General features: G+C 55.0%; 1 protein-coding gene across 9 annotated transcripts in view; it reads left to right on the top strand.

Moving 5' to 3' along the window:
- TRAK1 (trafficking kinesin protein 1) overlaps positions 1-26,315 on the top strand; it is a 102,203-nt gene that overhangs the window by 48,516 nt on the left and 27,372 nt on the right. For 6 of the 9 annotated variants that reach the window (XM_028518119.2, XM_028518122.2, XM_036030479.1 and 3 more), the window contains 5 exons: positions 15,736-15,812; positions 21,046-21,162; positions 22,274-22,374; positions 23,863-23,971; positions 25,736-25,814. In XM_028518119.2, the coding sequence (XP_028373920.1) occupies positions 15,736-15,812; positions 21,046-21,162; positions 22,274-22,374; positions 23,863-23,971; positions 25,736-25,814 (483 nt within the window). Of the gene's footprint in view, positions 1-1,814; positions 2,278-4,640; positions 4,646-8,186; positions 8,193-15,735; positions 15,813-21,045; positions 21,163-22,273; positions 22,375-23,862; positions 23,972-25,735; positions 25,815-26,315 lie in introns of those variants that run through there. The other 3 variants (XM_036030478.1, XM_036030476.1, XM_028518124.2) reach the window with 3 other exon arrangements.

Genomic DNA, 26,315 nt, shown 5'->3' with positions numbered 1-26,315 from the left:
ATGTTTGGCTTTGGCTTTTGGAAAATCTCTTCTTTCAGAGACGATGCCCTTTGTCCCATCTCTGCCTTTGACCTTGACGTGAAGGGAGATGCAGATGAAGTTCGAGAATTCCCTCACCTCCCCACCGAGGGGGAGGGAAGGAGGGAGGGGAGATTTGGGTGGTGGTCATGGGGGACAGCCCGAGGAATGAAGGAACCTAGAGACTTGGGGGGACATGAAGAGGCTAGGGTGGTCCTGTGTTCAAAATGACACATCCTATGTGTTTTTAAAATACAACTATACACACTTTAGCATTTATTATATAATACACATAGACTTGCACACCATTGGTTAAGGGTAGCCTGGATTTGAGTTAAAGGAGGACTCTGACCAACTTGGTTATCAGTCAAGTGAGTTGACATTGTTTTCTAGTCTATGAAACCAGCTTTGGTTTTCATCTGCACGCAGGAGCCCCGCCCAGAACCCACACATCTCACCTCCTTGCTGGACACTCTCCCTCCCCCCGTCCCCCCCATCTCCAGGGCTTCCGACTCACGGTCATTGGAACTGAATTGAGGAGCCCAATTGGATCACATTTATTGAGATTAAAGAAAGATTCCCCACCCCCACCCCCCCACCCAGTGTGTCTCTTTATAAACATTGTATTTAAAACTTATGAAGATTTTTCCAAATGTGATTTTGAACTCCGGGCCACTGAATCTCTACTAAGCCTCCTTTTCACAAAGAACACATCGTTAACGTCATCATATGTCGCTTCCAACAGATTAACTAGATGTGCATAGTCTCTAGGCTTTAATTTTTAAGTAAAATTGTGTTAGATTCTGGCCCTCTACTTAGAGGCCCTCGTCTGTGGTCATTGGCTCATTTTTGTGGAGGCAGCAATTCAGTTTAGCAGACATTTTTAGCCGCTTAAGCAGGCCCCTCCGGCCTGGGGTTCGTGCGTGAACGAGACCCTCGTCGGGGAACTTGTGCAGAGACCCCTCCGGGAGGAGGGAGGTGAGTCAGCAGAGATGGGCCAGGTCTGCCCGTGTGGCTGCTGGGAGCCGGGAGACCTGCCGTCGGGTAGCTGGGAGGTGACCGAAACTCCGAAATTGGGGGAGCTCTGAGACGCCAGCGCTCTGGGCCACCTTGTAGAGGGTTTGATGCAGGAACCTGCCATCCTCACTGTCACGGGCAGAGCCAAACAGCGCTGAGGCATCGGTAACGAGAAATGCAGTTAAACTGTGGATTCTTCCTCTGGGCAGCATTGCAAGCTAGGAGGCTATAGGTCCCCCCAGCCCTCCTTATCCCAGCCAGCAATGAAAGAGCTCTTTGGCTGTGGTACACCCAGATGGAGGGTGAGATTTGTAAAATGCCCTTTATTTTTTTAAATTTATATTTTATTGGTAATGTTATTAAAATTGTTCCAATTTTTCGCCCTTTGTCTAAAACGCTCTTTAAAAAAAAAAGAGCACACGCAATGCACTGTCCCCGAGGAGGGACTGGGGCGACCTCCGCTCCGCACAGGTAGTGGTGACTGCGCTTCTCTTCCTGTTGCAGGGCTCGGAGTGGTCACGTCCTGCCCGGCTCAGCGCTGAGTTGGGCTGCCGTCCCAGAGGCAGCCCACGGGGAACCCCTCCTCTGAGGGCGTTGCGCAGCCACTCACCTGGCACCTCCTCCGCCAGAGCCCCCCCTTTAGCCCCAACCTGCTCAAGGCTTGGTTCAGGTTGCCCCGTGCAGTTGCTAATGAAACTTCCGGGGAGCCTCTGTTCCTCCTCGGTCTGGGGAAGGGGGTGGGGAAATGACTCTGGGGGCGGGGAGTGTGCTCCTGAGGTCTAACACCTGCCTTCCTGCCTCCCCTCTGTACACGGAGCACCTGGCTGGGTCACCCCAGGGCTGGGCGGGGCATTCCCATTCCAACAGGTGTTTCTCCCCACCCCGCCTTGTCCCTCCTCCCAGCTCAGGGGAGCCACTCCCTTCCGGGCCTGTCCTGGGCGATCCTGGCCCATGACCCTGTGTACACCCTCCACTCCAGTGCAGCCAGGGCCTCTCCCGGCCCCGGCCAGGGCTCAGCGTGTGCCCCTGGGGCCTGGGCCCCAATGGCTCCTCGGGGCAAGCAGCCAGGACCTCCCCTAACAACAGCCCCTTAGGGCAATGTGTTGGCTTCGGGGGTGACTTCAGCTATGTCCCTGAGAGACCGGGGAGGGGAAGAAGAATGTTTTGAATACGACTACTGCCGAGATGAAGAGAGGAGGTTCGGCCTGGAGCAGCATGACCCCCTGGATCTCGTGGAAGAGGGTAAATTCTGTCCTTTGCACAAATCTGGTCTTTTCCCTGTTGGTGTCTAGATCGGCCTGGCCGGTTCGCTGGTTGCCGGCACTCTTTTTATTGTCTTAATGAGCTGTAACGTCAAGTGCAATAGATCTTACCTGCTGAATGGCTTTAGTGACACTCCGGTGAGGCCACCAGGAGAGACGCGCATTTCTGGCACCCTGGGAGGTCCCCTCGCTGATACCTGCCTCCCGAGAGACCCTCAGGCTTGTGACACCTGAGATCCGTGTTGTGTTCTTTGATCCATGTCAATGGAATCAAACTGTGTGTATTATCTCGTCTGGCTTCTGTTGCTTAACTGAGGTGTTTGAAATGCATACACGTTGTTGCAAATACCAGTAGTTGCCTTTTTTTTTTTTTGCGGCATTTCAGCGCTCTGTATTAAGTTTTCATTGTTTCCTTGGGACTGAACTGGTTTGGGTAAGTTGATGGGCAAGAAACTGAGTCGTTATAAATCAAGCATGTTTTTGTGCTGGAACATTGTTTCTCTTAAAGCATTATTAACTACTGATTTGGGAAAAAACAAACAAACTTAGAAATATTTCAAATAGAAAAGTGCAAGGGCTGAACGGAGGTCCCCGGGGGCCCCTCCCCCGGGCTGTATCCCGGGCGCTGCTGTTTGTTGGAGAGGAGAAAGAGGGTCAGTTAAATCAAGATGCGCCCGTGTGCTGGGCGTCGGTTTCCCCCATTGGGGTTGTCGGGCTTTTACCCACCGCCCAGAGGAGGGGACTTGGGGGGAGAAACCAGGTATTGACACGGTGACTGCCTAGATGTTCTTTAGGTCAGAATACCTCGTCAGAATTCTGCTCCGGGATGGCCCATTTTCATGTCTCAGTGTAACTTTTACTTTGAAAACTGTGGTATCATTGGCCCTATGAAAAGCAGGTATCTGGACAATTTTAGCGCTCCACCCACGGGACAGTTATGCATATGCGATTGGAGAAAGGAGAGAAACAGCGGGAGCCGCCAGAGGAGGGCAAGGGGGCTCCACGCTGCCGGCAGGCTGGCGCCCCGCCTGGCCTTCTCACGAGGGAGATGGAGGAGCCATGGAAGCAGACAGGAGTGACAGACGGGTGGGGACTGTGCATTTGCCGGGCTCCTGGAAGGGCTCCAGAGAAAGGCACCCATCTGCTCTCGCGGGAGCGGGGCCAGCCCAGATCTCGCGGATCAGCTGGTGCCCCTTGAAGTCGGGTGAACCGACCTGCAGCCCCTCAAAGCGGACCCTCATTGCCCGGGAGCTTGCTGGAAATGCAGACTCTCGGGCCCCACTCAGGCCCTCTGAGTCAGGATCTGCATTTTATTTTTTAAAAGATTTTATTTACTTATTTTTAGAGGGGAAGGGAGAAAGGGGGGAGAGAAACATCAATAGGTTGTCTCTCGCATGTGCCCTGACCAGCGACGGGACCTGCTACCCAAGCCTGTGCCCTGACTGGGAATCGAACCTGCAACCCTTTGGTTCATGAGACAATGCTCCAACCCACTGAGCCACACCAGTCAGGGCAGAACCTGCGTTTTAACAGGCACTTGAGGGGATTCTCGTGCACACGGAAGCATGAGAGGCGCTGCTGCCTTCAAGGATAATAAGATGCTTCTTAAAAAACCGATCATTGCACCTTAGGGTTCTGAATTACAGGTCCCAGTTCCGGGAGCAGCATCGTGTATCCTAGTCAAGAGAAAGAATTTTGCGCTGCGTATATTCCACATATCTGTACATGTTTAATTTAAAAAAGAAAAAAAAACTAGGAGGCAGAGGACGACAACAGGGACAGCCAGCGTCCACCGCGCACTCACTGTGCGCCAGGCCCCGTCCCGAGTCCCCGTGTGGATTCGAGCACTTACGCCTGCAGACGGCCACACGAGGTCTAGGGCTGTGACGACTCCCACTTCATGGGTTTCTAAGAGGAAACTCAGCTCAGCAGCCCCTCCGAAGTCACCCGGCGAGGCAGCGGCTTCAGCCCTCTGCGGTTACCCCGCCTGGCTGGCAGTTCTCAAACGGGGGTCCCACCAGTGGCATCCGTGTCACCCAGAGCCGTGCTAGGAATGCACCCTCCTGGGCCCCCCCACCCCAGACCTGCGGAGCCCGACACTCCGGGATGGGGCCCGGCACCCCAGGCTGTAACTCGCCCTCCGGCCGGTTCCAGCGCACACTGTCTTGTGCGGGTCCACATCCCCTAGGCACCAGGGTGTCCGTGATCACGTTCCGGGGGGCAGACCCCCCTCTGTGTGTGTGCCACCTTATGACAGACCTACGTTTCCCCCCTTCTCCCTTGTTTGTTTCCATCTTGTTGCCCTCCTTTCTCCAATAAAATATTTTTCGCTGTCCTGGAGCTGAAGTGTTAATAATGCTTATGGGAGAGTCACTTTAAGAAAAAAAAAACAAAAAAACAAAGCAAAGCAGGTCGTGCTTACTTTTCTCTAGCCTGAAGGAAGCCTGCGGGGCAGATCAGGAAGGCAGGGTCCGGTGGGGGCGGGCTGGGCTCCGTGGCCAGTCTCGCTGGGAACCTGTCCCGTATCCAGAGCAACCCGTTTTCCCGCCACCGCCGCCCCTCCCTCGCCCGGCGTTCAGGGGAAGCAGGTCCCGTGTGGGACGGAAGTGCTCTGGGAACCGGGAAAACGTGTGCAGGGTGTGCGCCTTCCACGCTTCTTTCTGGTGGCTCACGTGGTGTCTACGCGAACTGGTTTCAAGGAGGCGCTTTTGGTCGGAAACCGAAGGACAGAATTGGCGTTGGGTTGCCCTGGTAGCTGCAGACACGGGGGGGGACAACCTGTTTTGTCCCAGCCACCCCGTGCGGGTGAGAGGCACCATTTAATGTCCCCCACTGAGTCTTCTAGAAACTGCCTCGGAGATCAAGCCGAAAACCCCATTTGCAGCCAGAGCAACTGAGGCTCAGGCAGTGTGTCCCCCTCCGGGTCCCAGAGTCCCGCAGCTGTGGGCGAAAAGCAGGCCCCTCTCCCTGCCTTGGGGGCGCCTGCTGCCACTCCCGGGCTCTAAGCTGGTCGAGTCCCTTTCTTCCCCTCCAGGCATTTAACCTTCAGGGACAGAAAATATCTAGCTCTCGCTGGCTCTCCGGCTTGGTGTTTGTTTTTAAGGAAGACTTGCAGAGGCAGGACTCAGGTCCCCTTTGCCCGGGGGGAGGTCGCGCTGGGCTTCCGGGACTGAAACTGTAGGTCACCTGCCTCTGTGTCCCAGCAGCAGCCCTGGTGCCAGCAAAACGCCGGCAAAGAGCGAAGTTTTGTCGTCGGTCCCTGCGGTTTGCTGCGTGGCAGATTACCTCGCTTTCTCTCGGGAGTGCCCGTGGAAAAGCCCGACTTCGTGATTCTGTGATTTTTTTTTTTTCCCCTCACCCGGATGCTTCTGAGGCTGTCACTCAATGGCAAGTTCAGTCCCTCTGTTCCCGGCAGGACTGGGGAAGGGCCCTGGGGTGGCCTCGGTGCCGTGATCGGCAGCTTCGGGCTTTCTAAGCGCGCAGGCTGCCCAAGAGAGCGAGTCCAGTCCTTCGAGGTGGCTGCTGGCGGGAGAGGCAGCAGCAGCCAGCCTTGCGCACAAAGGGTGGTTCTGGGGTGTTGAGGACTTGCCCCACGTTATCAGGGGAAGCAGAGGTGGAAAAAGTGCCTGTTGGCCGTGGGCACCCAGAGCCTGGTGGCTCCACCCTGCCGGGCCGTGCACCATCTCCGGCCGGTTCCAAGGCCAAGTGTGAGCAGCAGCACTGCAGTGCCAAGGGAAGCCCCGGGCTGCCTTGAGTGTGGCTGCATTTGGGTGGGCTGAGTCCTGGGGGTGGTTGTGATGCCTCTGGTCCCGTGGAGTGGGAATGGCCACCCCAGACAGGGAGCCAGGGGCCTCCCCGGTGTCTGTGTTGACAGCGTGGCCGGCAGCACACACGGGTGCCGTGCAGCGCTCTGTCCCCTAGGGTCACAGGTGAGGAGGGAGCTGACCGGGCTTATCAGGACTGCCCTTCAGTGCTGCCCCCAGCGCCGGTCTAAAGGTCTCTTTGCTGATGGCGTTTATGACCTGGGTCCGGCCTGGACTTTTGTTGTTCGTGTCCATGGTGACCTCACCCATGTTCTGTGTATCTGGAGACTCCTTGCTGCTGTGCCCACTTCTGGCAGCTGTCCCCTGACCCCCTGCCACTCCCAGCCTTCTGCCACTCCCCCACTGCACTGCTCGCCCCTGCCAGCTCCTCTGAATGCTGCTGATTTATGCGCGTGCCTTACCTCTCTGATACGCCAAGAATTCCCCTGCGGGTGGGGTTCATGGACTCACTCAGCAGTTAGGAGCATCAGCTTAGGGTCCAACAGATGGGACTGGTAGGGCCCTTCCCTAGTATCTCTGTGACCTCGGGCACTTCCTTTGGGTCTAAAATATGGACAAGACTGATACTTTCCTCACAGGGCGAGTGCTAATGACAGACACCCAGCAGTTAGCAGAGGGCCAGCACGTGGTGAGTGGTCCAGAAAGAGTCCTCGGGTTGTCACCCGCAGGCCCTCGCTGGCCACCAGAGATCAACACTGAGTGTTCCAGTCTGGGGCAGGGAGAATGACGGCGTCTAACAGACCAGGTTCAAGTCCATGCTTATGTCTTGCCTGACCTTGGACAAGCCATCTGGCCTCTCTCCCTGTCTGATGTGTTCCGAGGGGATCATGTTTGTACCGGGGGGTTGTTCTGGGGTTTAAGCGAAGTAATATTTGTGAAACACCCCAGGGTAGCCGCTGGCGTTTCTTCTTCCCTGCTTCTCCAACCACTTGCTTTGGGGCCTGCCCTCAGCCTGCCTTGGCAAGGGAAGGGGAGCCGGTAAAATACACTGACATTTCAGTTACGGATGCTGATGAGCAGTGAAATGTAGCCTGAGCTGTGTTGTCAGGTCACTTCTCTTGGCATGTGACACCTCTCTCCCATCTCCCAGTGCACAGACCGGCCCCCACAAGATGCTGGCGAGGGCTGCACAGGCTGCTCTTCGCAGTGGGCTGGCCCCGGGGCTGGCCTCTGCCACCGTGCTGTCCCAGAGGCCGTCCCAGCGGCCACCGTGATAAGTCGGCGCCTTTCCCCGGAGAGGTGCAGCAGCCACAGTCTGCCTGCTGGCCTCTGGCTTCAGACCACGGCTGCTTATCAGGTGGTGCCTTTCTGGTTAGTACAGCTTCTTCCCCAGCGGCTTTCTGCCTCCTCCCCTGTCTGTGTCACATCGAACTTGAGCTCGCCCCTTTGTGTCTCAGGACTCTTGAGGACAACTGCTCCTCTTGGGGTGATGAGATACACGGCAGGGCCTCAGGTTTCCACCCCTCCCTGGGGTGCTGGTCAGAGGGAAGCCTTCCCTTGCCAAGACTCGCCTGGGGGTAAAACAAAATCTTCCCCCCCTTTTTTTAATCACCTATGCTTTGGGCCCAAAATAAGACTCCGCTAGGTTCATGCGACTTAATACCACCCAGGTGGGAGGGGACAAAGGGACACTGGTAAGAAGTAGGTTCGTTGTGACGGTAGCCAGTTTTGCTCAGTAGCCCTCGCCCTACTCCTGTACCCACTTCAAGAGCTCAATCAAATAGTTGTAGTTTGTTTGTTGTTATTTTTTAACCAAGTTATATGGGTCTTATGGGTCTTAGTGGGTCGCTTGTGCTACCGGGCCAAGTCTGAGTTATTCTGTAGATATCGAAGGACAACAGCTAAGCGAGGGACTTGGCTGAACCTCCGAGAGGTGACCCTAACTTGGGCGAAGGTTAGGAGCGCATCGTGCCTGTGGGGGGAGAGTTCAAAGTCAAATCTTCTCAAACACTGGAGAGCGCGGGCCCTTGGTTTTCTTACGGCTCCGTCCTGACCCTGTTCTGCCATCTGAGCAAATTCTAATGAAATCTACCTGATTAAAGGTCGTCTCGTCTCTGTGGGGCAGACTCCCGTGTGCTGTGTCAGCGCTGGCCTCTGAATGGGTGGTTTGCTCTCCCTCGCCAGTCATGTCTCCCTCCTGAGGACACGCCGCTGGGCAAGGGCTGGGGTGCCGAAAGGGTGCTTTCCCACCGCCACGCGTGGGGATGTGGCTGTGTTGATGCAGGGTGTGTGTCGTCATTCAGGGGCGCTTGTTTGCGTGTTGTTCGGTCACTGAAAATGCTAGGGTGTGATTTACACACTGTCACAGCTGCGCATTTTAGGTGGGCATTTTCATGGTGTTCTGTGAATTTGCTGAGCTGGGCCACCATCCCCCTCCCCCCCCCATTCAGTTTTAGAACATCTGTACTCCCGTCCTCCCGCGGGGGTCGCCTGTTTACCGTTCATCCCCTTCCCATCCCCAGTCCCAGGCAGCCGCCGACCCTCGTCCTGTCTGTCTGACTCGCCTAGACGGGACACTTTATAAGGATGGCCTCACACAATACACAGTGTTTGTGCCTGGCTTCTGAGCACAGGTTTGAGGTTCGCCCGTGGTGCAGCAGCGTGTATCAGTGCTTCATCCTCTCTTTGGCACTCCACGGGGTGGCCATCCCACAGTTGGTGCATTCACTCAGCACCCGCGAGTCATTGGGCTGTTTCCACTTCCTGGCCACAGTGAGTAATGCCGCCATAAACATTTGCATGTAGGCTTCTGTGTGGGCATATATTGTTATTTCTGTAGGGCAGGCACCTAGGAGACTTTCAAAGTCTGTGACTTCTGACTCTCCCTGCCACCAAGCAAGGGGCCACACATGTCTCACCCACCCGGGCTGTGTCTGGTCAAGACAGGCGGGCACTGCTTCTGTGCAGTTGGGCCAAGACACCTGTTGGAAGACGTCCCCCCAAAAGTGCTTGGCCCAGTCGGCCCCAGCCAGAGGTCAGCTAGGTGTGTGCCCAGGGCAGGCTGACTGTGACAGGCACCGGTGTTACAACAGGGGACAGAGGGGGTGAGTCTTGGGTGGGGGCTGCTCCGTGGAGGCCCCCTCTTCCTGCTGGGCCCTGGGGCAGAGCAGGGACTCCCCAGGTGGAGACGTGGGAGACAGTCCCCCACAGAAGGAAATAGCGGCACCCACAGCGCCAGGCCAGACCCCCGAGAGCAGCACCACTGGGTGTGGACACGCTGTGGTGGGAACCGGGCAGAGGTGGCGGGGGAGGAGGCGAGCAAGGTCGGCTGGGGCCAGGTACGGGTGGTATGTATATATACATACCGACACATGTATACATACATGTGCATATACACACATGTATACACACATATATGTGCGTAGAATATTTATTCACTCATTTCCCCCAAAGAGCTAGGAAACCGGCACGGGAGAAATGTTACGAAAATCAGGTGAAGCAGCGATGAGAGCTTCCTGTTCTCACCACTTCTCACCAGAGCCGGGTGCGTGGGGGAGCGGCGAGCCTGTGAGTGGTTAGTTCCTTGAGGAGGACCGAAAGGCCTGCCGAGCGGGCTCACCCGGAGTCGGGAGTTTATTCCAGGGTCTTAGGGCCCACACACGGGACACACAGCTGGGCAGCACCCGCAGTGCTCTGCAGAAGGAAGCGAAGCGAAGAGTTCTTAGAGGAAGGAGCACATTCTTGAGAAGAATCAGTCCCGCATTCTTAGCCTCTGGGTTGGCCTGAGATGGTGAACCCCGAGGTCTGGATGATGGGTGTCAGGTGGTCTGGATACCTGCATGTTCTTTCCTCCAGCCCTCGGGGTGAATCGGAAGGATGCGTGGCAGTCTGATGCCCATCCGGGCATTGGCACAGGGTCGGAAAGTTCAAGAGTTGACCTTCCCAGTTAAAACAATAGAATCGTTTCCTCATGCCTCCACCTACTTCATTTTAGTAACCCACCAGCTTGACTGAGTTTCTTCACTCTGTTTCTCAGACCAAAACATCAAGGGGCCTGTCAAGCCTGATCAGGCGAGAAGACGACAGGTTCCTAGGAAGGCCAGGTCGCTGTGCTGGATGGAGCACCCCCTGTCTCCGCCGGCCAGCCAGGGCTCGTGGGTTCTGCCTCTGACCACCCTGTCCGCCCGTGCTCTGTGCTCTGCCCTGCTCGGCCTGCCTGCTGCCCACCCTGGCCCCAGGGCTCATTCGATGCCCACATCCGATCTGATCCCCTCCCCCCCACCAGGTGTTTCCCTCCCTATGGGAGTTTCTGTTGGGCCTCAGTTCCAGTCACCCCTGAGCGTCCCACAGGCCAGACTCCTTTGGATTCAGGGCCTGCCCACTGTGGATATTCTGGATTTCTGGGCTTACGTGTCTGTGAGCAGGAGCTGGGAAAGGGATGCCAGCATTTATTCTCAACATCGTTTGGGGCATAGTCTAATCCACATAAAGTCACATGACTGATCTGCAGACGAAAGGCCCCCTGCGGAGCTGAGCCCTCACCTGTCACCCCAGTGAGCTGTGACTGCCAATCACCGGTGGCCCTTTCCCTGGCCGGCCAGCCCAGGGCCCCTCACGATTCCGCCTGCCATCTCAAGGATGAGCACTGGATTCTCTTCTCGTCTCGAAGGAGAGTCTTCTGAACCCCGATTTAGCACCTTTGGCCCCAGAGGGTGGGGGCGTTCCTGCCAGGTGGGGCTCCTGCCGCTGTGTGGGGACAGCCCTGTGCCTGGCACGTTGTCCCACGGCGACCTCAGCGGCTATCCCCATGCAGTGACGGCGCCGGGACAGCCCCATCTTGTGTCTTTCCTTAGGTCTCCCATGCTTGTCTCGCATTGGGACCCTAGACCCAAGAAATGGGCTCAGTGTCCCCTCTGTCCCAGTGAGAAGCCCAGATCCTACACTGTTTGATCTACCTCCCACCCGGCCTTACATCTTCACTCTAGGGAAGGGACCACCTCTCTCCACCCCACCGCCAGCCAATCCAGGGTCAGGACAGCCTTGACCCTGACCGCCCCGCCCCCCGTTTCTCTGCACTGTAGCCAGAGTGTTTCCTGGACGACCACTCTCATGCGGGCACTGCCCTCTGGAACACCCACCGGACAGGCGCCTGGGCTGCCTGTTTTCTGCGCACCCAGGAGGGCGGGTGTCCCGTCCTGGGTGTCCCAGCACAGAGCCTGGGGCACGATGCTGAATGTTTTTCATGCTGGTTTGGTGCCAGACGTGTGCTCCGTGTCCGCGTGCCTGCTTTCCCGCAGTGGGCGTGTCACGCTTTCCCTACGACTTAGACCCTATTTTTTTTTCCATATTAAGTTATGGAGGTTGCGGTCTGTCGTTTTACTTTTTTTTTTGACACCTTTTTGGGTAGTCCTCATATCAGCGCCTTGCCCAGCGCCTTGCCCTAACTAGGGGGATTAACCCCCCGCCCCCCCGACAATGAGGGACCCCATCAGTGTTATCTGCTGCCCCTGCTGGGAGCCTCTCCTTATTTTGAAACTCACCACTGGGAGCTCTGTGACACTGGGCGAGTTATTCAACCACTCTGGGCCAGCGTTTCCCACGTGTGAAGTGGGGTTGGAGCGAGCGCCTGGCCTGCGGTGTTTAGTGCTCCGAGGACGCAATGAGGTAATCCGCCGAGAGGAGTGCGAGTGCTCGGGAGGGGGCTGCCGCTGCAGCTGCTGCTGCCACCACTTCCTCCGAAAGGTGACCTCAGGGAGGACCCCAGGACCTGATATTGTCGTCGGTTCTGTATTTTCTAGGGAAACAGGTTAAGTAATTTGTTCCCCATCAGTGCGTGCTCACCACCAAAAAGTTTTGTAAGCACAAAAAAGGAGTGAAAATTTGTAATCCTATCCCAATGGCAATATTTTGCAGCCATCCTTGTTTTTTTCTGTGTGTTACAATTCCGTACATTGCCCCTCCCCCAATTTTCATAGTATGTGTTTTTAAAAGCTTACCTAGAATAATAATGCACATCCTTTCATAGCTCAGAGCCAACGTAGTTTCTCATTGGTGCCGCTGACTTCCACGGCTGAGCTCGGTCCGAGGCCGTGGGACTTCCAGGGGTGATGGGGGGGGTCCCTACATCCCTCTACAGTCCTGATTGAACTTGCAAGGGCACGCCCAGCCTCCTGACTGACACTGCGTGCGTGCTGACAGTGTGCCTGACTGGTGGATGCTGGGAAAAAACCGCTGGTCCAAGTGTCTGTTTTGGGGGGCTCAATTCTTAAAATATGTTAAGGTTTTTTATAACTCACTTTATAAAAGGGCACCACGAGGGATCCTTGTGGTGGCGGATACACAAACCTCCATAGGTGATGAAATTGTATAGGGCTTAGTATTCACACACCTGAACATACGCATGGACACGCCTAGGAAGCTGGGGAAGCTTGAGTAAGATTCAGGGACTGTGTCAGTGTCAGGACCCTGGTCGTCACGTCATTTCTTACGTGAAAAAATGAGCTTGAAAAAGGTAGGTGTAATTTCTGATGAACAGAGTCCCGGAGAAAAGCAGCTCTGAATCACGCTCTCTTACATTAGGGTGATGTAGAGCCGGTGCGTTGCAATGTAGCGGTTTTCTTTTCTCCCTGGACAGCGGAGGCCTCGGTCCTTTGAGAGCAGGGTGGACAGCGGCAGGCCCTCGGTCACAGTGCAGGTGTCAGCACAGAGAGATGAGCCTTGGGTGACCGTACTGGTCCGTTTCGGCCGCACGGACAAAAGGGGTGTTCGGATGCCGACCTCCCGGCCGGCTGGCCGAGGGGGCCCCAGCGTCTTATCTGCTCTGTTGCAGAACGTGGCGGCTGTGCAGCTTGAAACCCAATTCCTGTCCACAGCATAGGAATCTTCACGTAAGGATTTCTAGTGACCTCGAGCTGATGCACTATTTACAGCAATTTGAGCTGGACTCCATCTCCATCAAATTCAGCTCTGGTTTAAAGCAACCCTTGGAAATCCCCCTTGCCTTCCCTGACCCGGCAGCCCTGAGACACTCCCTGCAGCAGACACTGGGGTTCCCGCCATACAAGGTGGGGACACAGTGCTGGGCGGGGGAGAGACCGGGAGGAGGAGCTCCCTCTCCTGGCTCCCTGGGTTCTGTGCTGGTTGGGTTTCAGATTTGGAACCAGATTTTAGGTCACCTTCTTGGGCTAGAAAATCATTCCAACAGATCCGATTTCTCTGAGCTCCTTCCCTAGGATGATCTCTACTTGCGTTTAATCAAATATTTAGAGACCTATTGCATTTCACTTGCAGCTTGCCGTAATACACTTCAGTTCCCAAATGCCTAGCATGGGCTGTTACTGAATGTGGGTCATTGCCAAAGCCGAACTCTCTAGAATCTTAGCTAAGAAGAGTTACTAAGGAGTTATTATTTAGCCCAAAAGTGTCAGGTTTCAAAAAGTTTTATACTTTAGCCCTAAATCCATTTGCATTTATTCCTTCCTCCCTGAATAAAGCCCACACTGCCTTCTTGGTATTTGCTGAACTGCAAATCAATTCCTTGCCATTGATTTAAAATAAAACAACCCTGAGGCTTTCTTTTTTTTTAGCAGACTAAAGTATCTTTTCGTTGCACAAGGGTTTTCTCCCATGGAAAGGAGAACAAAGCCATGCAGTCCTTTAAAGGGGCCTGCCTGCGGCCTCGTGTAAGCACAGTACATCCTATTTACTTGTAATGAAATATCGATGCATGAGTGCACATGCGTGTGCACACATGTGTGTTCTACCAGTTCCGGTTCATCTTCCTGATGGCTCACAAAGGCCAGTATTCAAAACGTCATAGTTTGGAGTAAGGAAAGGTTTGTAGACCAAGAGGGCTTCAGCTCAAGAAGATGAGAGTTGCCTTTAAGTTTCTGCAAATCCATCTTAAGTACGCCCAGAATTCAGGTGCTCTTCTCTTACAAGGAGGGAAGGGAGAGTGGGCGGAGCCACAGTTGAGTGACACCTAGGCACCCACAGGGGTGCAGGAAGACTGTGGAATCCCTAGATCTCTGAGTTCCCTGGGCCACTGAGCCCTGCTGATCCATAGCAGGGGCTCTTCTCCTGAGAGCCATGGAGAAATGCAGGCTAGAATTAAGGTAGAGCCAGAGAGCATGAGGATTTCTCTATTACGTGTGTCACAGTAATAGTGGAGGTTTCTGGCTTGGACTGAAAAACTCTTGTCACCCTGGTTTTCGTGGTGTGGAAGCTGGTTGCCTAGCCCTAGAACGTAGCCCGTGTGAGGAGAGGGGGCTGTGCCGTTATAAAATGACCAGCTAGGACGGTTGCTTGATAATTATACCAGTAGCTGCTTTCTGAAGGATGGCGCTCTGTCCGTGTGGCTGGGTGTCTGGTTAGTGAGGTCGAGATCCCGTCAGACTTTCTGACGATTTTGGGGGCTGAGCCACGGACCCATTTTGGTGCACGGAATTTGTATGAGGCCAGATCCCTGTCTGCTCCGCTGCCTTGTCCCCAGCACCACCTCTGAGTACTGACACACAAGGGCGTTGCCGGGAATGGAGTTCCCCTCCCATCCCCTCAGAGCTCCGGCTCTTCCCCGGAACTGGGAACTGAAACCCAGTGGTGCTGAGTGTGGGTTGGACTTGGCCAGACCAGCGACCCTTTGTGGCTAATGTGTGGGCACAGTCTTGCAGCATCTTTGTGAGAGGGGTCATTTGTTTGGCAGGTTTGTGGCACTGGGCATTCCATTGTCGTTTTTTAAAAATTAAATTTACTGGGATAGTAGTGGTTAGTAACATGACATCAGTTTCAGGTGTTACAGCTTTATAACACAAATTCTGTATACTCGATTGTGTGCTCACTTCCGGAAGTCCAGCCTCCTTCCGCCCCCCGTGCATCTCACCCCTGCACCCTCTTCGTCCTCCCCCTGCTCCCTCCCCCTCTGGTGACCACCACTCTGTTGTCTGCATCTGTGCGTTTGCTTGCTTTGTGTGTTCACTGGTAGCTTTTTGTTTTGTATTTCACACAAGAGTGAAGTCACATGTGTCAGTCATGTAGAGGTGTCCAGCCTGTGGCCCGAGGGTTGCATGCGGCCCGGGACGGCTATGAATACGCCCCAACACAAAATTGTAAATTTACTTAAAACCTTTATTTTTTTTTTTGCTCATCAGTTTTTGTTAGTGTTTGTGTATTTAATGCATGGCCCAAGGCAACTCTTCTCCTTCCAGTGTGGGCCAGAGATGCCAAAAGGTTGGACACCCCTGTAGACTATTTGACTTAGTATAATACTCTGAAGATCCATGTATGTTGTCACAAATGGAAGATATTTTATCTTTTTATGGCTGAGTAGGTTCCACTGTATATATGTACACCCCCTCTTTATTCAGTCATCTATCGAAGGACACTTAGGTCGTTTCCATGTCTTGGCCACTCTAAATAATGCTGCAGTGAACATAGGGGTGCATACATGTTTTTGAATAAGTGTTTTCAAATTTTTCGGGGTAGATACCCAGAAAATGGATTGCTAAGTCCTATAGTAGTTGTAGTCTTCATTTCCTGGGGAACCTGCGTGCTGTTTCCCGTACTGGCCGCACCGATTTCCGTGCCCACCAGCGGTGCACCAGGGTTCCCTCTCCTCGGCACGCTCGCCAGCACCTGCCGTTTCTTGTCTGATTCATTGTCATTTTCGTTTCTTGCAGTTTTATGTGCTGAAAGAGTTGGCCAGATGACTAAGACATATAATGACATTGATGCTGTTACTCGGCTTCTTGAGGAGGTAAGTGTTTTGAGGGAAGGGAACAGCCGCTTCAAGTTGACCCTTTAGCTGTGGAGATAATGGGCCTCGGATAAGTTCTGCCTCTGTGGTCATCTTGTTATTGAGGGGGACATTTTCCCACGAGCTCTGTGTTGTCCAGGTGTCATCTCATTGGTTCTACGGTAGTTCTCAGAGGTCGATGCCACCACGTCCCCATGCTGCAGAGAAGGGACCTGGGTCTGGACTGCAGAAGGTGCCCACAATGGCACGGCCGCTCGCCAGCCCCGGTCCCCACCTGCAGTGCATGTGGCCATTGCTGTGGCTGTGGTGTGTGTTGCCGTGCGTATTGGTCTTGGGGAAGCGGTCAGTTGATGGTCAGTGGACCGTGTTCACTTTCGAAACAGAACCCGGGTTATGTTTTTCATGGGAGCTGCCTCTGTGAGGCTTTTGCAGAGTTTGAGATGGCAGCGCGGGGTGACACCTCCACAGGTGGTGGTGTCAGCTGTGCTCCAACTGGTGGAGAGGTCTTCCCGAGGAGCCGAGGGATCCAGCCCTTTGTGCAGATGCTGGTTAAAAATAGCTCACTTCGCCCCAAGCTAGTTTCTTCAACGTGTGTCAAAGCATAAAGAGTGTGCTGTTGTCTTTTCAAATAATGGAGTTACTGAGAAGAGTACTGGTGGGGCGGTTTTTCAGGTGGCTCTGTGTTGTGCCACCTTGGTTTTCTTTCAGTGACTCATTGGGACCGTGGCCCGTGTGTGTGTCTGGGTTTTGTACGTGCCATTCTTCTCCTTGTCCTGATAAGAATCGCATCTGAGTCACTGCCTTTCTTAGGAAGAGGCGGGTTTCCTGGTTAATGTCTCATGGGCACAGCGCGGGACAGTTGTGCCGGGAGGCTTCGGTTCCACTTCCTCCGATCACGATCGTTTGCTTTGGTTTGCACGCCTGCCCCGTGCAGGGGAGGCGCTGGGGGCATTTGCACAGGAGGCCATGGCACGGCCGGTGTGCAGCATGGAGTTCCCTTCTGGGTTGGGGGGGAAAGAGGATTCAGCAGCTTGCCCTGGCTTGCTGCTGTCGGGAATGTACCTTTGGGCAAGGCTTGCCTCCTCCCCAGTGACGGAGAGGGTTATTCCGAGGGCCCTTAGTCACACTTCTTATCCTAAAATTGGTGAATGAGAGGAGTTCGCTGCTGCGTGTGGGAGGCCGGCTGCTCTCCAGCCCCAGGGGGTGCGTTCGTTGGGTGAAGGGGCCGAGACTCGAGTCACAGGCTTTTTAAACAAAGCGTGTCTGTGAAGCGGGAGTGAGCAGAGTCAGAGCGCGCTCCACGTGGCGGCCACCCTTCTCGTCCTTTTAGTGGCTTATTTCCAAGGGCCTGAGTTGTTCCTCTGTAGTCTTTTGTTCCCACTGTAGTCGAGCCCGGGGGTCACTGCCTAGCCGTGTTCCTGGATTCAGAAGTAAACGTCCATCAGCTGTTGCTGGTTGTAAGAAACGGGAGTTTTTTCATTCCTGTCATTCTCCAAGAGAGACCCAGCCAGCCCGTCACCTTAGTAAAGAAAAGCCAGAGACGCCACGGTAACTTTTGTTTAGTTTTCTCATTTCATCCATAAATATTTTTATTATCACGTCTTGCCCCCTCCGCCCCTTTTATTCTAGCAGAGTTTTTTTTTAAATTTTCCTATAAAGGTTAGATTTGGGGTGCGGAGGTGAGAAATTGGCATCAGTGGGGCAGGGAGGGGTGAGGTTGGGGGTGTAATGCAGAGGGGCAGGGGGCGTGGTGATTGAACTCCCTGCCCACTTGCCCACTCGCTCTTCTCCCCCTTCCTGTTTCCTGTTCCCCTTGGGCTCTGCCCTTGGTGTGCCACGGGCTGCCTTCAGCATCCTTTCCCTGCTCTGACACGGCCTTTCCCAGCTGGTCTTCATTATGATCATTTTTGCTTGATCTGATTGCAGTGGCATCTGCGTGCAAACTGTGGCTAAGACTCAGCAAATGACTGTGCTGTTGGAACTCAGCAGCCTGGAGGTGAGGGGGATTTCCCCCACCCCCAAGGCTCTTCTGGCTGGCCCGATGGTCAACCAGACGCGAGGCAGATTAGCAAGAGGAAATTACCAAGTTGAACACAGACGTATGCATGGGAACCCCACATGCAGGAGAGAGTCGGAGACCCCACAGGCAGGAGAGGTTCAGAGACAGAAAGAGACCATGGGTGCGTATAAGGCAGCCTGAGCCAGGGACGAGGTCATGCCCTGGGGGCTGCAAAGGGTCACTGCAGGGTGATAAGGGGAGCAGATGCTCAGTAAGTAGAAGTTTGTCCAGCCCTGTACACAGGTCAAGAGAGGTTATCTCTCATCGCCTCTTACTACGGGCCAGGCCCCTAACGTGAGTTCTTCTGGGTAGTTCAGGGAGCAGCAGGAGTTGCCTTTAGCTCAAAACAGTCTGCACACCACAGAGGCACATCTTGGGGTGACCCGTTATGAACCTGCATCGTTGCATGATGGAGACCAAGAACAGTGGGGCAGCGAGCCAGTGGGCATGGAAGCACCTGTTGGGCGCTCCGTCTGAGAACTTGATCCAGTGGTGAAATTGGGTAGACTCGAGTGGGCTTGGCGGAGGCCACACTCCCAAAGGGAAATGGACTTTGGTGTCGCAGTTTTCACTGTGTGTTAGCCCTGCGTCAGCTGGCTGAAGCCACTTGGAGTGCCTGCTGACTTTAAGTCGGCCCCGGGACAGGTGGGTGCGCAAGCTCCCTCGCGCAGTCCCTTTGGGTCCTTTCCTCCAGGTACCGAACAAGCATGGCCACTACGTCCGAGGAGTGGTAAAGGGCCGTCGAGATAGGCCCCTCCTTGGCAGGCGCCGTCGCTGGCGTGGACAACCACACAGAGACGAGCATCTTGCTTGGGTGGGAGGTCTCTCGGGCCCCCTTCGTCCCACGGGCCGGTGTGCTGGGGAGGCACAAGCTGTGGGAACGGGCTGGAGGTGTTTGTGGCTCACTTGGCGTGATACCCAGCCGGCTTCTGGAACGGAGTGACAGCAACTATGGGGTTTAGCACTGTTGAAGACCAAGGGGGCCGGGAGCCCATCACCTGTGCGGGAGGAAGGGCCAAGTCCCTCTCAAATCCAGAGTCTTCCCAAGCAACGCTGCGACCTCCAATAACTCAGGGAAGGCCTTGATTAGCAAAGGGAGGGCATGCTGCTGTTGGGTGGTGGAAAGGAGTTAGAAGTAAAAGCAGCTGATGTTTGTTTGTTTGGTTTTTTTAATCGTACAAGTCAGTGAATCAGAAAGCTAAAAGATTTTTTTTGACAGTTCTCTCTGTTAGTCTGCCCCCCTGCCCTCCTCCGTCTGACAGAAGAGGGAACTGGGCCCAGGATGTCCCATCAGAGCCCTAACTTGCATAGTTTCCAAGTAGAACAGTTCACCTGGTGCAGGTAGACAGGCGGCCAGCACCTGCCATAAGAAAAGCATGTTAGGCGGTGACCCAGTACTCACCGAAATAAAAGTGTAGATGTGACATAGCACCCTTAGCGCATGGAAAGCACTTCGGCATTTGGGTTCTGTGCGGTGGAAGTCCATTTAAACCAGCATGTCCGTTGCCATCACTAACATGATTCTCCACCTGCTGAGAGTTGCAACCTGTCTTTGGAGGAAACTCATCTACAGTGAACCTGACCCTTGGTGGATGGAAGCCGTTGACCAAGGCCACGTAGTTAATAAATAGCAGATTGGAAGGCTGGGCTCCTCCCCAGCTTGCTTTTTTTCTGTACTTAACTATGTTAACCTAAAAAAAGGGGGGGCCTTTTCGAAGTGAAAGCTAACAAGCATTTATTTGAGATTTTAAAAATATAAGAATATCTATTCGAGAAGCACCAATAGAAGCAGAAGCCCAAACCGTGCTCCAATGAGGACACAGAGGCGGTGGGCATGATGGGAAAGGGGGCGGGAACAACTCCATCAGTAGAAGGAAGGCGTTTCCACTGGTGCCGAGAAGCCAGCGCAGTGATGTGTATTCTAAAGGATGGTTTTAATTTTCAGTCCGGGAGTCCTAACATCGGCTTTCTGGTTGTACTTGCCAACAGTTCTTTGGGACACGGAGTCGCCCAAGGCTCAGCCCAAAGGCTGCCGTGCCCCGTTTCAGCGTCTCGAAGGTTTGAGGCACAAGACATGGGGGGCATTTCCTCCAGGACGAGTGTTCCAGCTCCATTTTAAAGTGGCTCCATTTATGTTATTTTTCTTAACAACTACAACTGTTCCCATTTGCCTGCTTTGTACACCCAGTGAGCAGAATAATTAGCATAGGCTTCTAAACGAATTCCGTTTCCCAGAATTCTCCTTCCCTTGCCAACCCCCACCTAAAAGTGAGCCAGCTGACTCTAACCACAGTGGTAAACAGCGTCCATCCCCCACCCCCACCCCCAGCAGGGTCAGGAGGTCTGCACTGGGTGATGCTGCCGCCCCACCATCCCCAGTGTCAGGGGACGTCTTCCCTCCCATAGAGGCAGCTGGACCCCCTAGAGGCCACCAAAGATTTTCCTCCTTCTACTCGGCTCCGAGTGATGTCATTGGCTGCACAGAATGTGCATCTGCGTCTTGAAAGCATCTTCAGCTCTGAAGTTGGGTCATTTTATGCATTCTCTCTCCATTTTAAAAGTTTGCTTTTTAAAAAAAATATAGCCTAAGTAGCCTCCTGTTAAGGAAGAGAAATGTATTGCATGTTGGAGTGACTCGGAACATCTTTGGCTCACATGAGGCAAATAGAAGGAACTCCGTAAATTCCGGCTGAGTGTGTGCTGCCGAGGCTGCCTCCACGTGCCTGCTCTGGGCTTTGCTGCGGGAGCGCTTCAGAATTTCCGGATCGTTCACTCCCCCAGCGGCGGGTCATGGAGTGTTTCCACGGGCCGGTCTCTGGCAGTGCAATCGCCAGCCCTCAGGTCTCTCTGGAGAGACCGGTTATCGGGTGACGACTCCAATGTCAGCAGCAGTGGCAGGGAAATGTTCTGGAAGCAGGTTTTTCCTGTTGTTCTCATCGGATGTTCAGGTTTCCTTTCATTGCGTGAGGCCAGCGTAGCTCCCACACCTTACGTGGGCAGAGTGTGCACCTCTCTGAATGGGTGTCCCGTTCCGGTGAATGGGTGGCACTTACTCATCCCTTTCTGATTTCGGAATGCCTTTGTCTTCCTCCCCGGGCACGGAGCTCTATTGGCTCCTTCCGGAAGCCCAGGCATTTTTTTCTTCAGCCTCTGCTCTCCCTCTGCCTCTCACAGAAAGAGCGGGATTTAGAACTGGCTGCCCGGATTGGCCAGTCGTTGTTGAAGAAGAACAAGACCCTCACCGAGAGGAACGAGCTGCTGGAGGAGCAGGTGGAGCACATCAGGGAGGAGGTGAGGAGCTGGACGGAGGGACCACAGGCGTGGTCAGAGATGCTGGACTGGGTCCCACTCGGAAAGGCCCTCTGCTGACTCGTCCCTCCCTGGTCCAGGGCTGCCTGTTCTGGGTGGCCACCTGGACGCAGCACGTGGCCCTCCTGCAGCTCCCGGTCACTGTGTCTCCTCCCTGCCATGGGGACGGGGCCACCACAGGGGTGAACAGGCCTCACTGAGTTGGTGGGTGCACAGTGCCCAGTCCCATGAGGCCTGAGTATGCTGGACCAGCCGCCCTCCCTTTCCTCCGAGAGTCCAGACATCACATGGGCTCAGAAGGATGCTCTTGGCAAAAGTGCAGGCCAGCTGATGCAACAACGAGCAGGGGTCCCTGAGTCGGGTGGGCAGGAGCCCTGCCAGGGGCAGCAGTCACAGGGAGGGACTGTGAGGTTTTCCAGGTGTGAGAGTGAGGGCTGTCCACCCAGAGCTCGCCCACCCAGAGCCCCGGTTCCAGGCGGGACTTGGTTCTGGCAGAAGCTAATGGCCTCGTCTTGCCTTGGGTAACATGATCCATTTCTCTGGTCATGGGCCCAGCTACTGGCAAAGCCCATATGCTATCTTGTGCCCCCAAACACCATTCTAGAACTTTCTAGTCTCCTCTCATTTCTTCCCTGCACCAAAGTAAAAATTACAAATTTAGGTGGAGGCATTTTCGTCAAAAAAAAAAAAAGTAATTCATTGTATTTTTCTTAAACGGGATGGCGCTCAACTGTGTGTTTTCTCTGAATAGCCCACATCCGTTACAGGCTTTCATGTTGAATGAGGAAATTTTTTTTTAAAGATTTTATTTATTTTTAGAGAGGAAGGGAGGGAGATAGAGAGAGAGAGAGAGAAACATCAATGTGCGGTTGCCGGGGGTCATGGCCTGCAACCCAGGCATGTGCCCTGACTGGGAATCGAACCTGCGACACTTTGGTTCGCAGCCTGCGCTCAATCCACTGAGCTACGCCAGCCAGGGCTGAATGAGGAATTTTTAAAATGCTGTCACTGAGCAGTAGGGGCCTGAGCGCCAGTGGGGGGACATTGTCCCGTGTGGGGCGTGAGTGACGGTCCCCTGGCTCTGTCCCTGCAGGTGTCCCAGCTCCGGCATGAGCTGTCCATGAAGGATGAGCTGCTGCAGTTCTATACCAGCGCCGCGGAAGAGAGCGAGCCCGAGTCCCTGTGCTCCACCCCGTGAGTCCCCGGGGGGGTGTGTGTGGGGGGGTGGGGGGCACAGGCTGGCCGCTGTCCCTGCCCCGGAGTTGCCCAGGCAGGGCGGGTGGCCTCCCCGAGTGGTGCAGGCCCCCTGCGCCCCGCCTGCTCCAGGCCAGGGCTCCCCAGGGCCTCGCACGGACTGAGCTCACTGCTCCAGTGGGACGTGGGAGGACAGGTTTCCCGTTTTCCTCTTAGGGGGTCTCCTTGCTCGTTTGTGAGTGTAGACCGACTCGGCCTGGCTGTCGGTGGGTGGTAGGGCGGGCTCCGCTGGTAGAAGAGCCACAGGGTCCTGGAGCCAGAGGCGCTGTGGCGGGGCCTGGGGGACCGGAGGTGTGGGTGGGCGCTTCTCTGAGAGTCGGCGGAGCCTCGCGTTAGCAACGCTGTGAACACCGGAGCCCGATGGCCTGAGTTCGGTTCTCGGCTCCGTGGCTTACCAGCTGTGTGCCCCTGGCCAAGTGGCTTCACCCCTCTGTGCTTGCTTCCTCATTTGCAAACTGGGGGTAATAACAGCACTTAGTTCAACCAGCTAATACACGGATGAGGGGGGACCCCCCAAAAACCCTGAAATTAATTTATAAAAGTTGTATATTTATTCTTACACGTTTAAACGTCAATCACTTTCAAAGTCCTCTCCATCGGATGCAATGTACCTACCAAGACGTTTTTTCCACTGCTCAGAACAGTGGTTGAATGCATCAACTTTGATGGCTTGTAGTGTTTCTGCCACCTTTTGTTTCACCTCGTCCACGTCAGCAAAACGTTTCCCCTGGAGGACTCTCTTCACCTGGAGAATCAGAAGGTCCCTTGGGGTGGGATTAGATGACCAGGAAGGGCAGGGGTCATGCTGTTTCTGGCCAAAAGCTGCTGAATCCTCACTCAGCGCGGTATGGGCATAAATCACCCAGCACAAAATTGGCAAATGCGCTGAATCTTAAAAAAAAAAAAAATTCACCGAAGCCACACACAGCCTCTCAGACAGCGCCAGCTGGTGGGCGGACACAGATGGGCTCCTAGAATACTCACCTGGCGGGGGAAGCCCGTGCTACAGGGGGCCCGCCCTCCAGAAGACCATTCTGGCTATTTTGGGGTCCCCCCCGCCACGTATTTCAATACGTTAAGTGAGTTCATGCATGTATTTAAAATAGTTGTTGGCACATGGAAGCATTTCCAGAATTGTGGAGGCTCCAAATAGAGCTGATTCCCCTGAAGCCTGGCAACTGCAGATTGGGGGCGAGGGCTGGGACGCGGGTCTGAAGTGGGAGCGAGCCCGTGCGTCGGCAGATGCGCTGCCCCGGGGGCGGGGGAGCAGCGTGGCGGGTCCTCGTCTCGCCCGCGGGGCTCGTGGCTCTCCCGGAGGCATCCTCCCTGGCGACCCGAGCTATACCGGGGGCAGGGGTGGGGTGGGGAGGGTGGTTCGCCGCGGGTGTGGGGCTCCCCCCCTAGAAAGTGCCCGGACTTTGCCCGCAGGTTGAAGAGGAACGAGTCATCCTCCTCCGTCCAGAACTACTTTCACCTGGACTCTCTTCACAAGAAGCTGAAGGACCTCGAGGAAGAGAACGTCGTACTTCGATCCGAGGTGAAGTCCGCACTCTGCCCCTGCCCCTTCCGGGAGGGTGGCGGCCCTGGCCGCCTTCCCTGGGGAGCACAGCCGTGGTCACAGTGGCATTCTCAAAGGCCGGAAGGACCACCCGAACCTGGGCTCGCCGCTGCCCTGTGGCCTCATGGCCGTGCTGGGTGTTGCTGCCCAGGGTGGCCCACACGGCCCGGGCTGGGCGGGCCAGCGGGTGAGTCGTGCAGCAGTGGCAGGCCGCCAAGGGCGGCCGCCCACCCGCCTTCACAGTGAGGGCAAAGCTCCCGCCATGGGGTTCTCCAGCTCCGACCCACCCGACTCGGAGGCCTGGTGTGAGGGCCTCATGTTGCTGTCACCGCGGGGGACAGGAAACCAGACCCGAGGACACAGGAGCCGCGCACTGGGAGGCATGTCTTAGACAGCGGGCGAGGTTGAGCCGAGGCAACATGAGAGAACTCAGGCTTTGGAGTCCCTCTGATTGGCCGGCCCATGTGCTGGGTACTTGGCCTGCGTTATTTTTTTAAAGTCGTCACGAGGCTGGAAGCGTGGTGACTTGGAGTCTCATTTCCAATGGGAAAACCGGACCGGGTGGTTGGCTGTTTGCAGTTCCCAAGGTCTCGTGTGTTCGTGAATGACACAGCCAGGACGTGCGAGTCTCTGTGACTCCAGAGGCCGAGTCATTTCTCCTGATGCACTGCCCCTCCCTAGCAACACCCATGCACACACATGTAGTGCGTTTTAGAGTCTTCAGTGTCGGTCCGTTTGTGCGCTCCAGCCGGAGGTGTGGGGCGGCCCTGTCTCTCAGGCCCTCGCTTGTCAAGTGTGGACTGATGCCCACCTTGAACTTGCCCACATGATGGAAGGGCTTCCCAGGACACTGTTAGGCACGAGGACAGGACCGTGCTCCCTCGGACCTCACCACACCTCTACCAGCCCCTTGTTGACCAATGGGTCGTTCGAGCTTCCTCTGCCAGCCAGTGGCCGAGGCAAGGCGGTGGCCCGGGGCTCTGCATTCTGAGTCCGGTGCCGCCCCTCCCAGCGTCTGCCCCAGGTAACAACCACTCCGGTCCTGGGCGCACAGCCAGGGTCCCTCCTCCAGAGTCTTCCCCGAAAGCAAGCCGGGGAATCTGATCCCAGCCGGGGCTGGCTGCCACACCTCGGCTCTCAGGAGGGTAATGTCTCCCTGGGGTCACAACCTGAGGGCTCAGACACTCTGTCCAGCTGGGCCCTTTGATCTCTATCTTCCCACCTTTTGAACCCAGAGCAAGCTCTGCAGAGCCCTGGGATAGCCCTTGGGTCTCTGAATCTTAATGCTTTCATATTGTGCTTTGCTTTTGCTCTGATGGTTGCAACAGGTTTAACTTAACCTAACTCAGCTTCATAGGACAGTGTCCAGCACATCGTAGGTGAATTTGTTAGCCATTCTCATTGTGGTTATCCTTAGAATGGCCATGGTAGGCAGAACTGGGTCCTAGGCACTGTTGGGGTCACAGAGGGGTTCAGGCTGGGAGCGGGGACAGACACAGAGGAATAGGGAGACAGAAGACAAGATTGGACACGAGGCTAGCTAAGCAGGTGCGGGGCTCCAGGGTACATGGCTTTGTGTGGTGCCCTCTAGTGGTCCGTTTTCCAGCTTTGAGGTACTGAGATTCACTCGCTGAGCAGGGGATTCAGGTTGACTTTTCAGTGTTTGAGGGTGCATGGGGTGGTGACTGGACCCCACCAGTCCAGGTATGAATACGGGGCCTCTGACCTTGGCCTTGTCCACAGGCCTGCCAGCTGAAGACAGAGACCATCACCTACGAAGAGAAGGAGCAGCAGCTGGTCAATGACTGCGTGAAGGAGCTGAGTATGTCCCTGGCCCCCGCCCCCTCCTGTCCCCTCTCTGTACTCGGGCATCATGAGGACCAGGCAGACCCACATGCCCGACAAAGTGCTGTCTCCCTGACCTTGTGGGGACCCCTCGCCCCAATCTGTGAGAATCTGGGGGCCAGGCTGTCAGTCGTAGGTTGGTCAGTTTCTTGCTGAGATGGGTATTTAATTTTAATTGTGCTTTCTACTAGAATATTGGACTTACTGCCTGGACAGAGTCCTATTTTGAAAGATGTGGAAACACTGCTCCCTGCACTTGCTCTGTGAAAGTGGTGGCGAGAGGCCTTCTCCCCCTCTCCAGCACGCGTTGACCAGTTAAGATTAGACAAAGAGGCGCACAGAGCATTTTGAGTTTCAGCAAAATACTAAGTCAATGAGACATACCCTGCGTCCGATGGTCTAGTAAAGTGATTCGTGGCTCTGAAGATGGGTTGAAAACACCCGAGGGAATGGTCTTGTGCTCCGAGGTAGTTCGTTT

Source organism: Phyllostomus discolor, chromosome 7 (assembly GCF_004126475.2).
Source record: "Phyllostomus discolor isolate MPI-MPIP mPhyDis1 chromosome 7, mPhyDis1.pri.v3, whole genome shotgun sequence".
In the NCBI taxonomy this organism is placed as follows: Eukaryota; Metazoa; Chordata; class Mammalia; order Chiroptera; family Phyllostomidae; genus Phyllostomus; species Phyllostomus discolor.
This window is presented reverse-complemented; position numbering and strand designations above follow the sequence as displayed.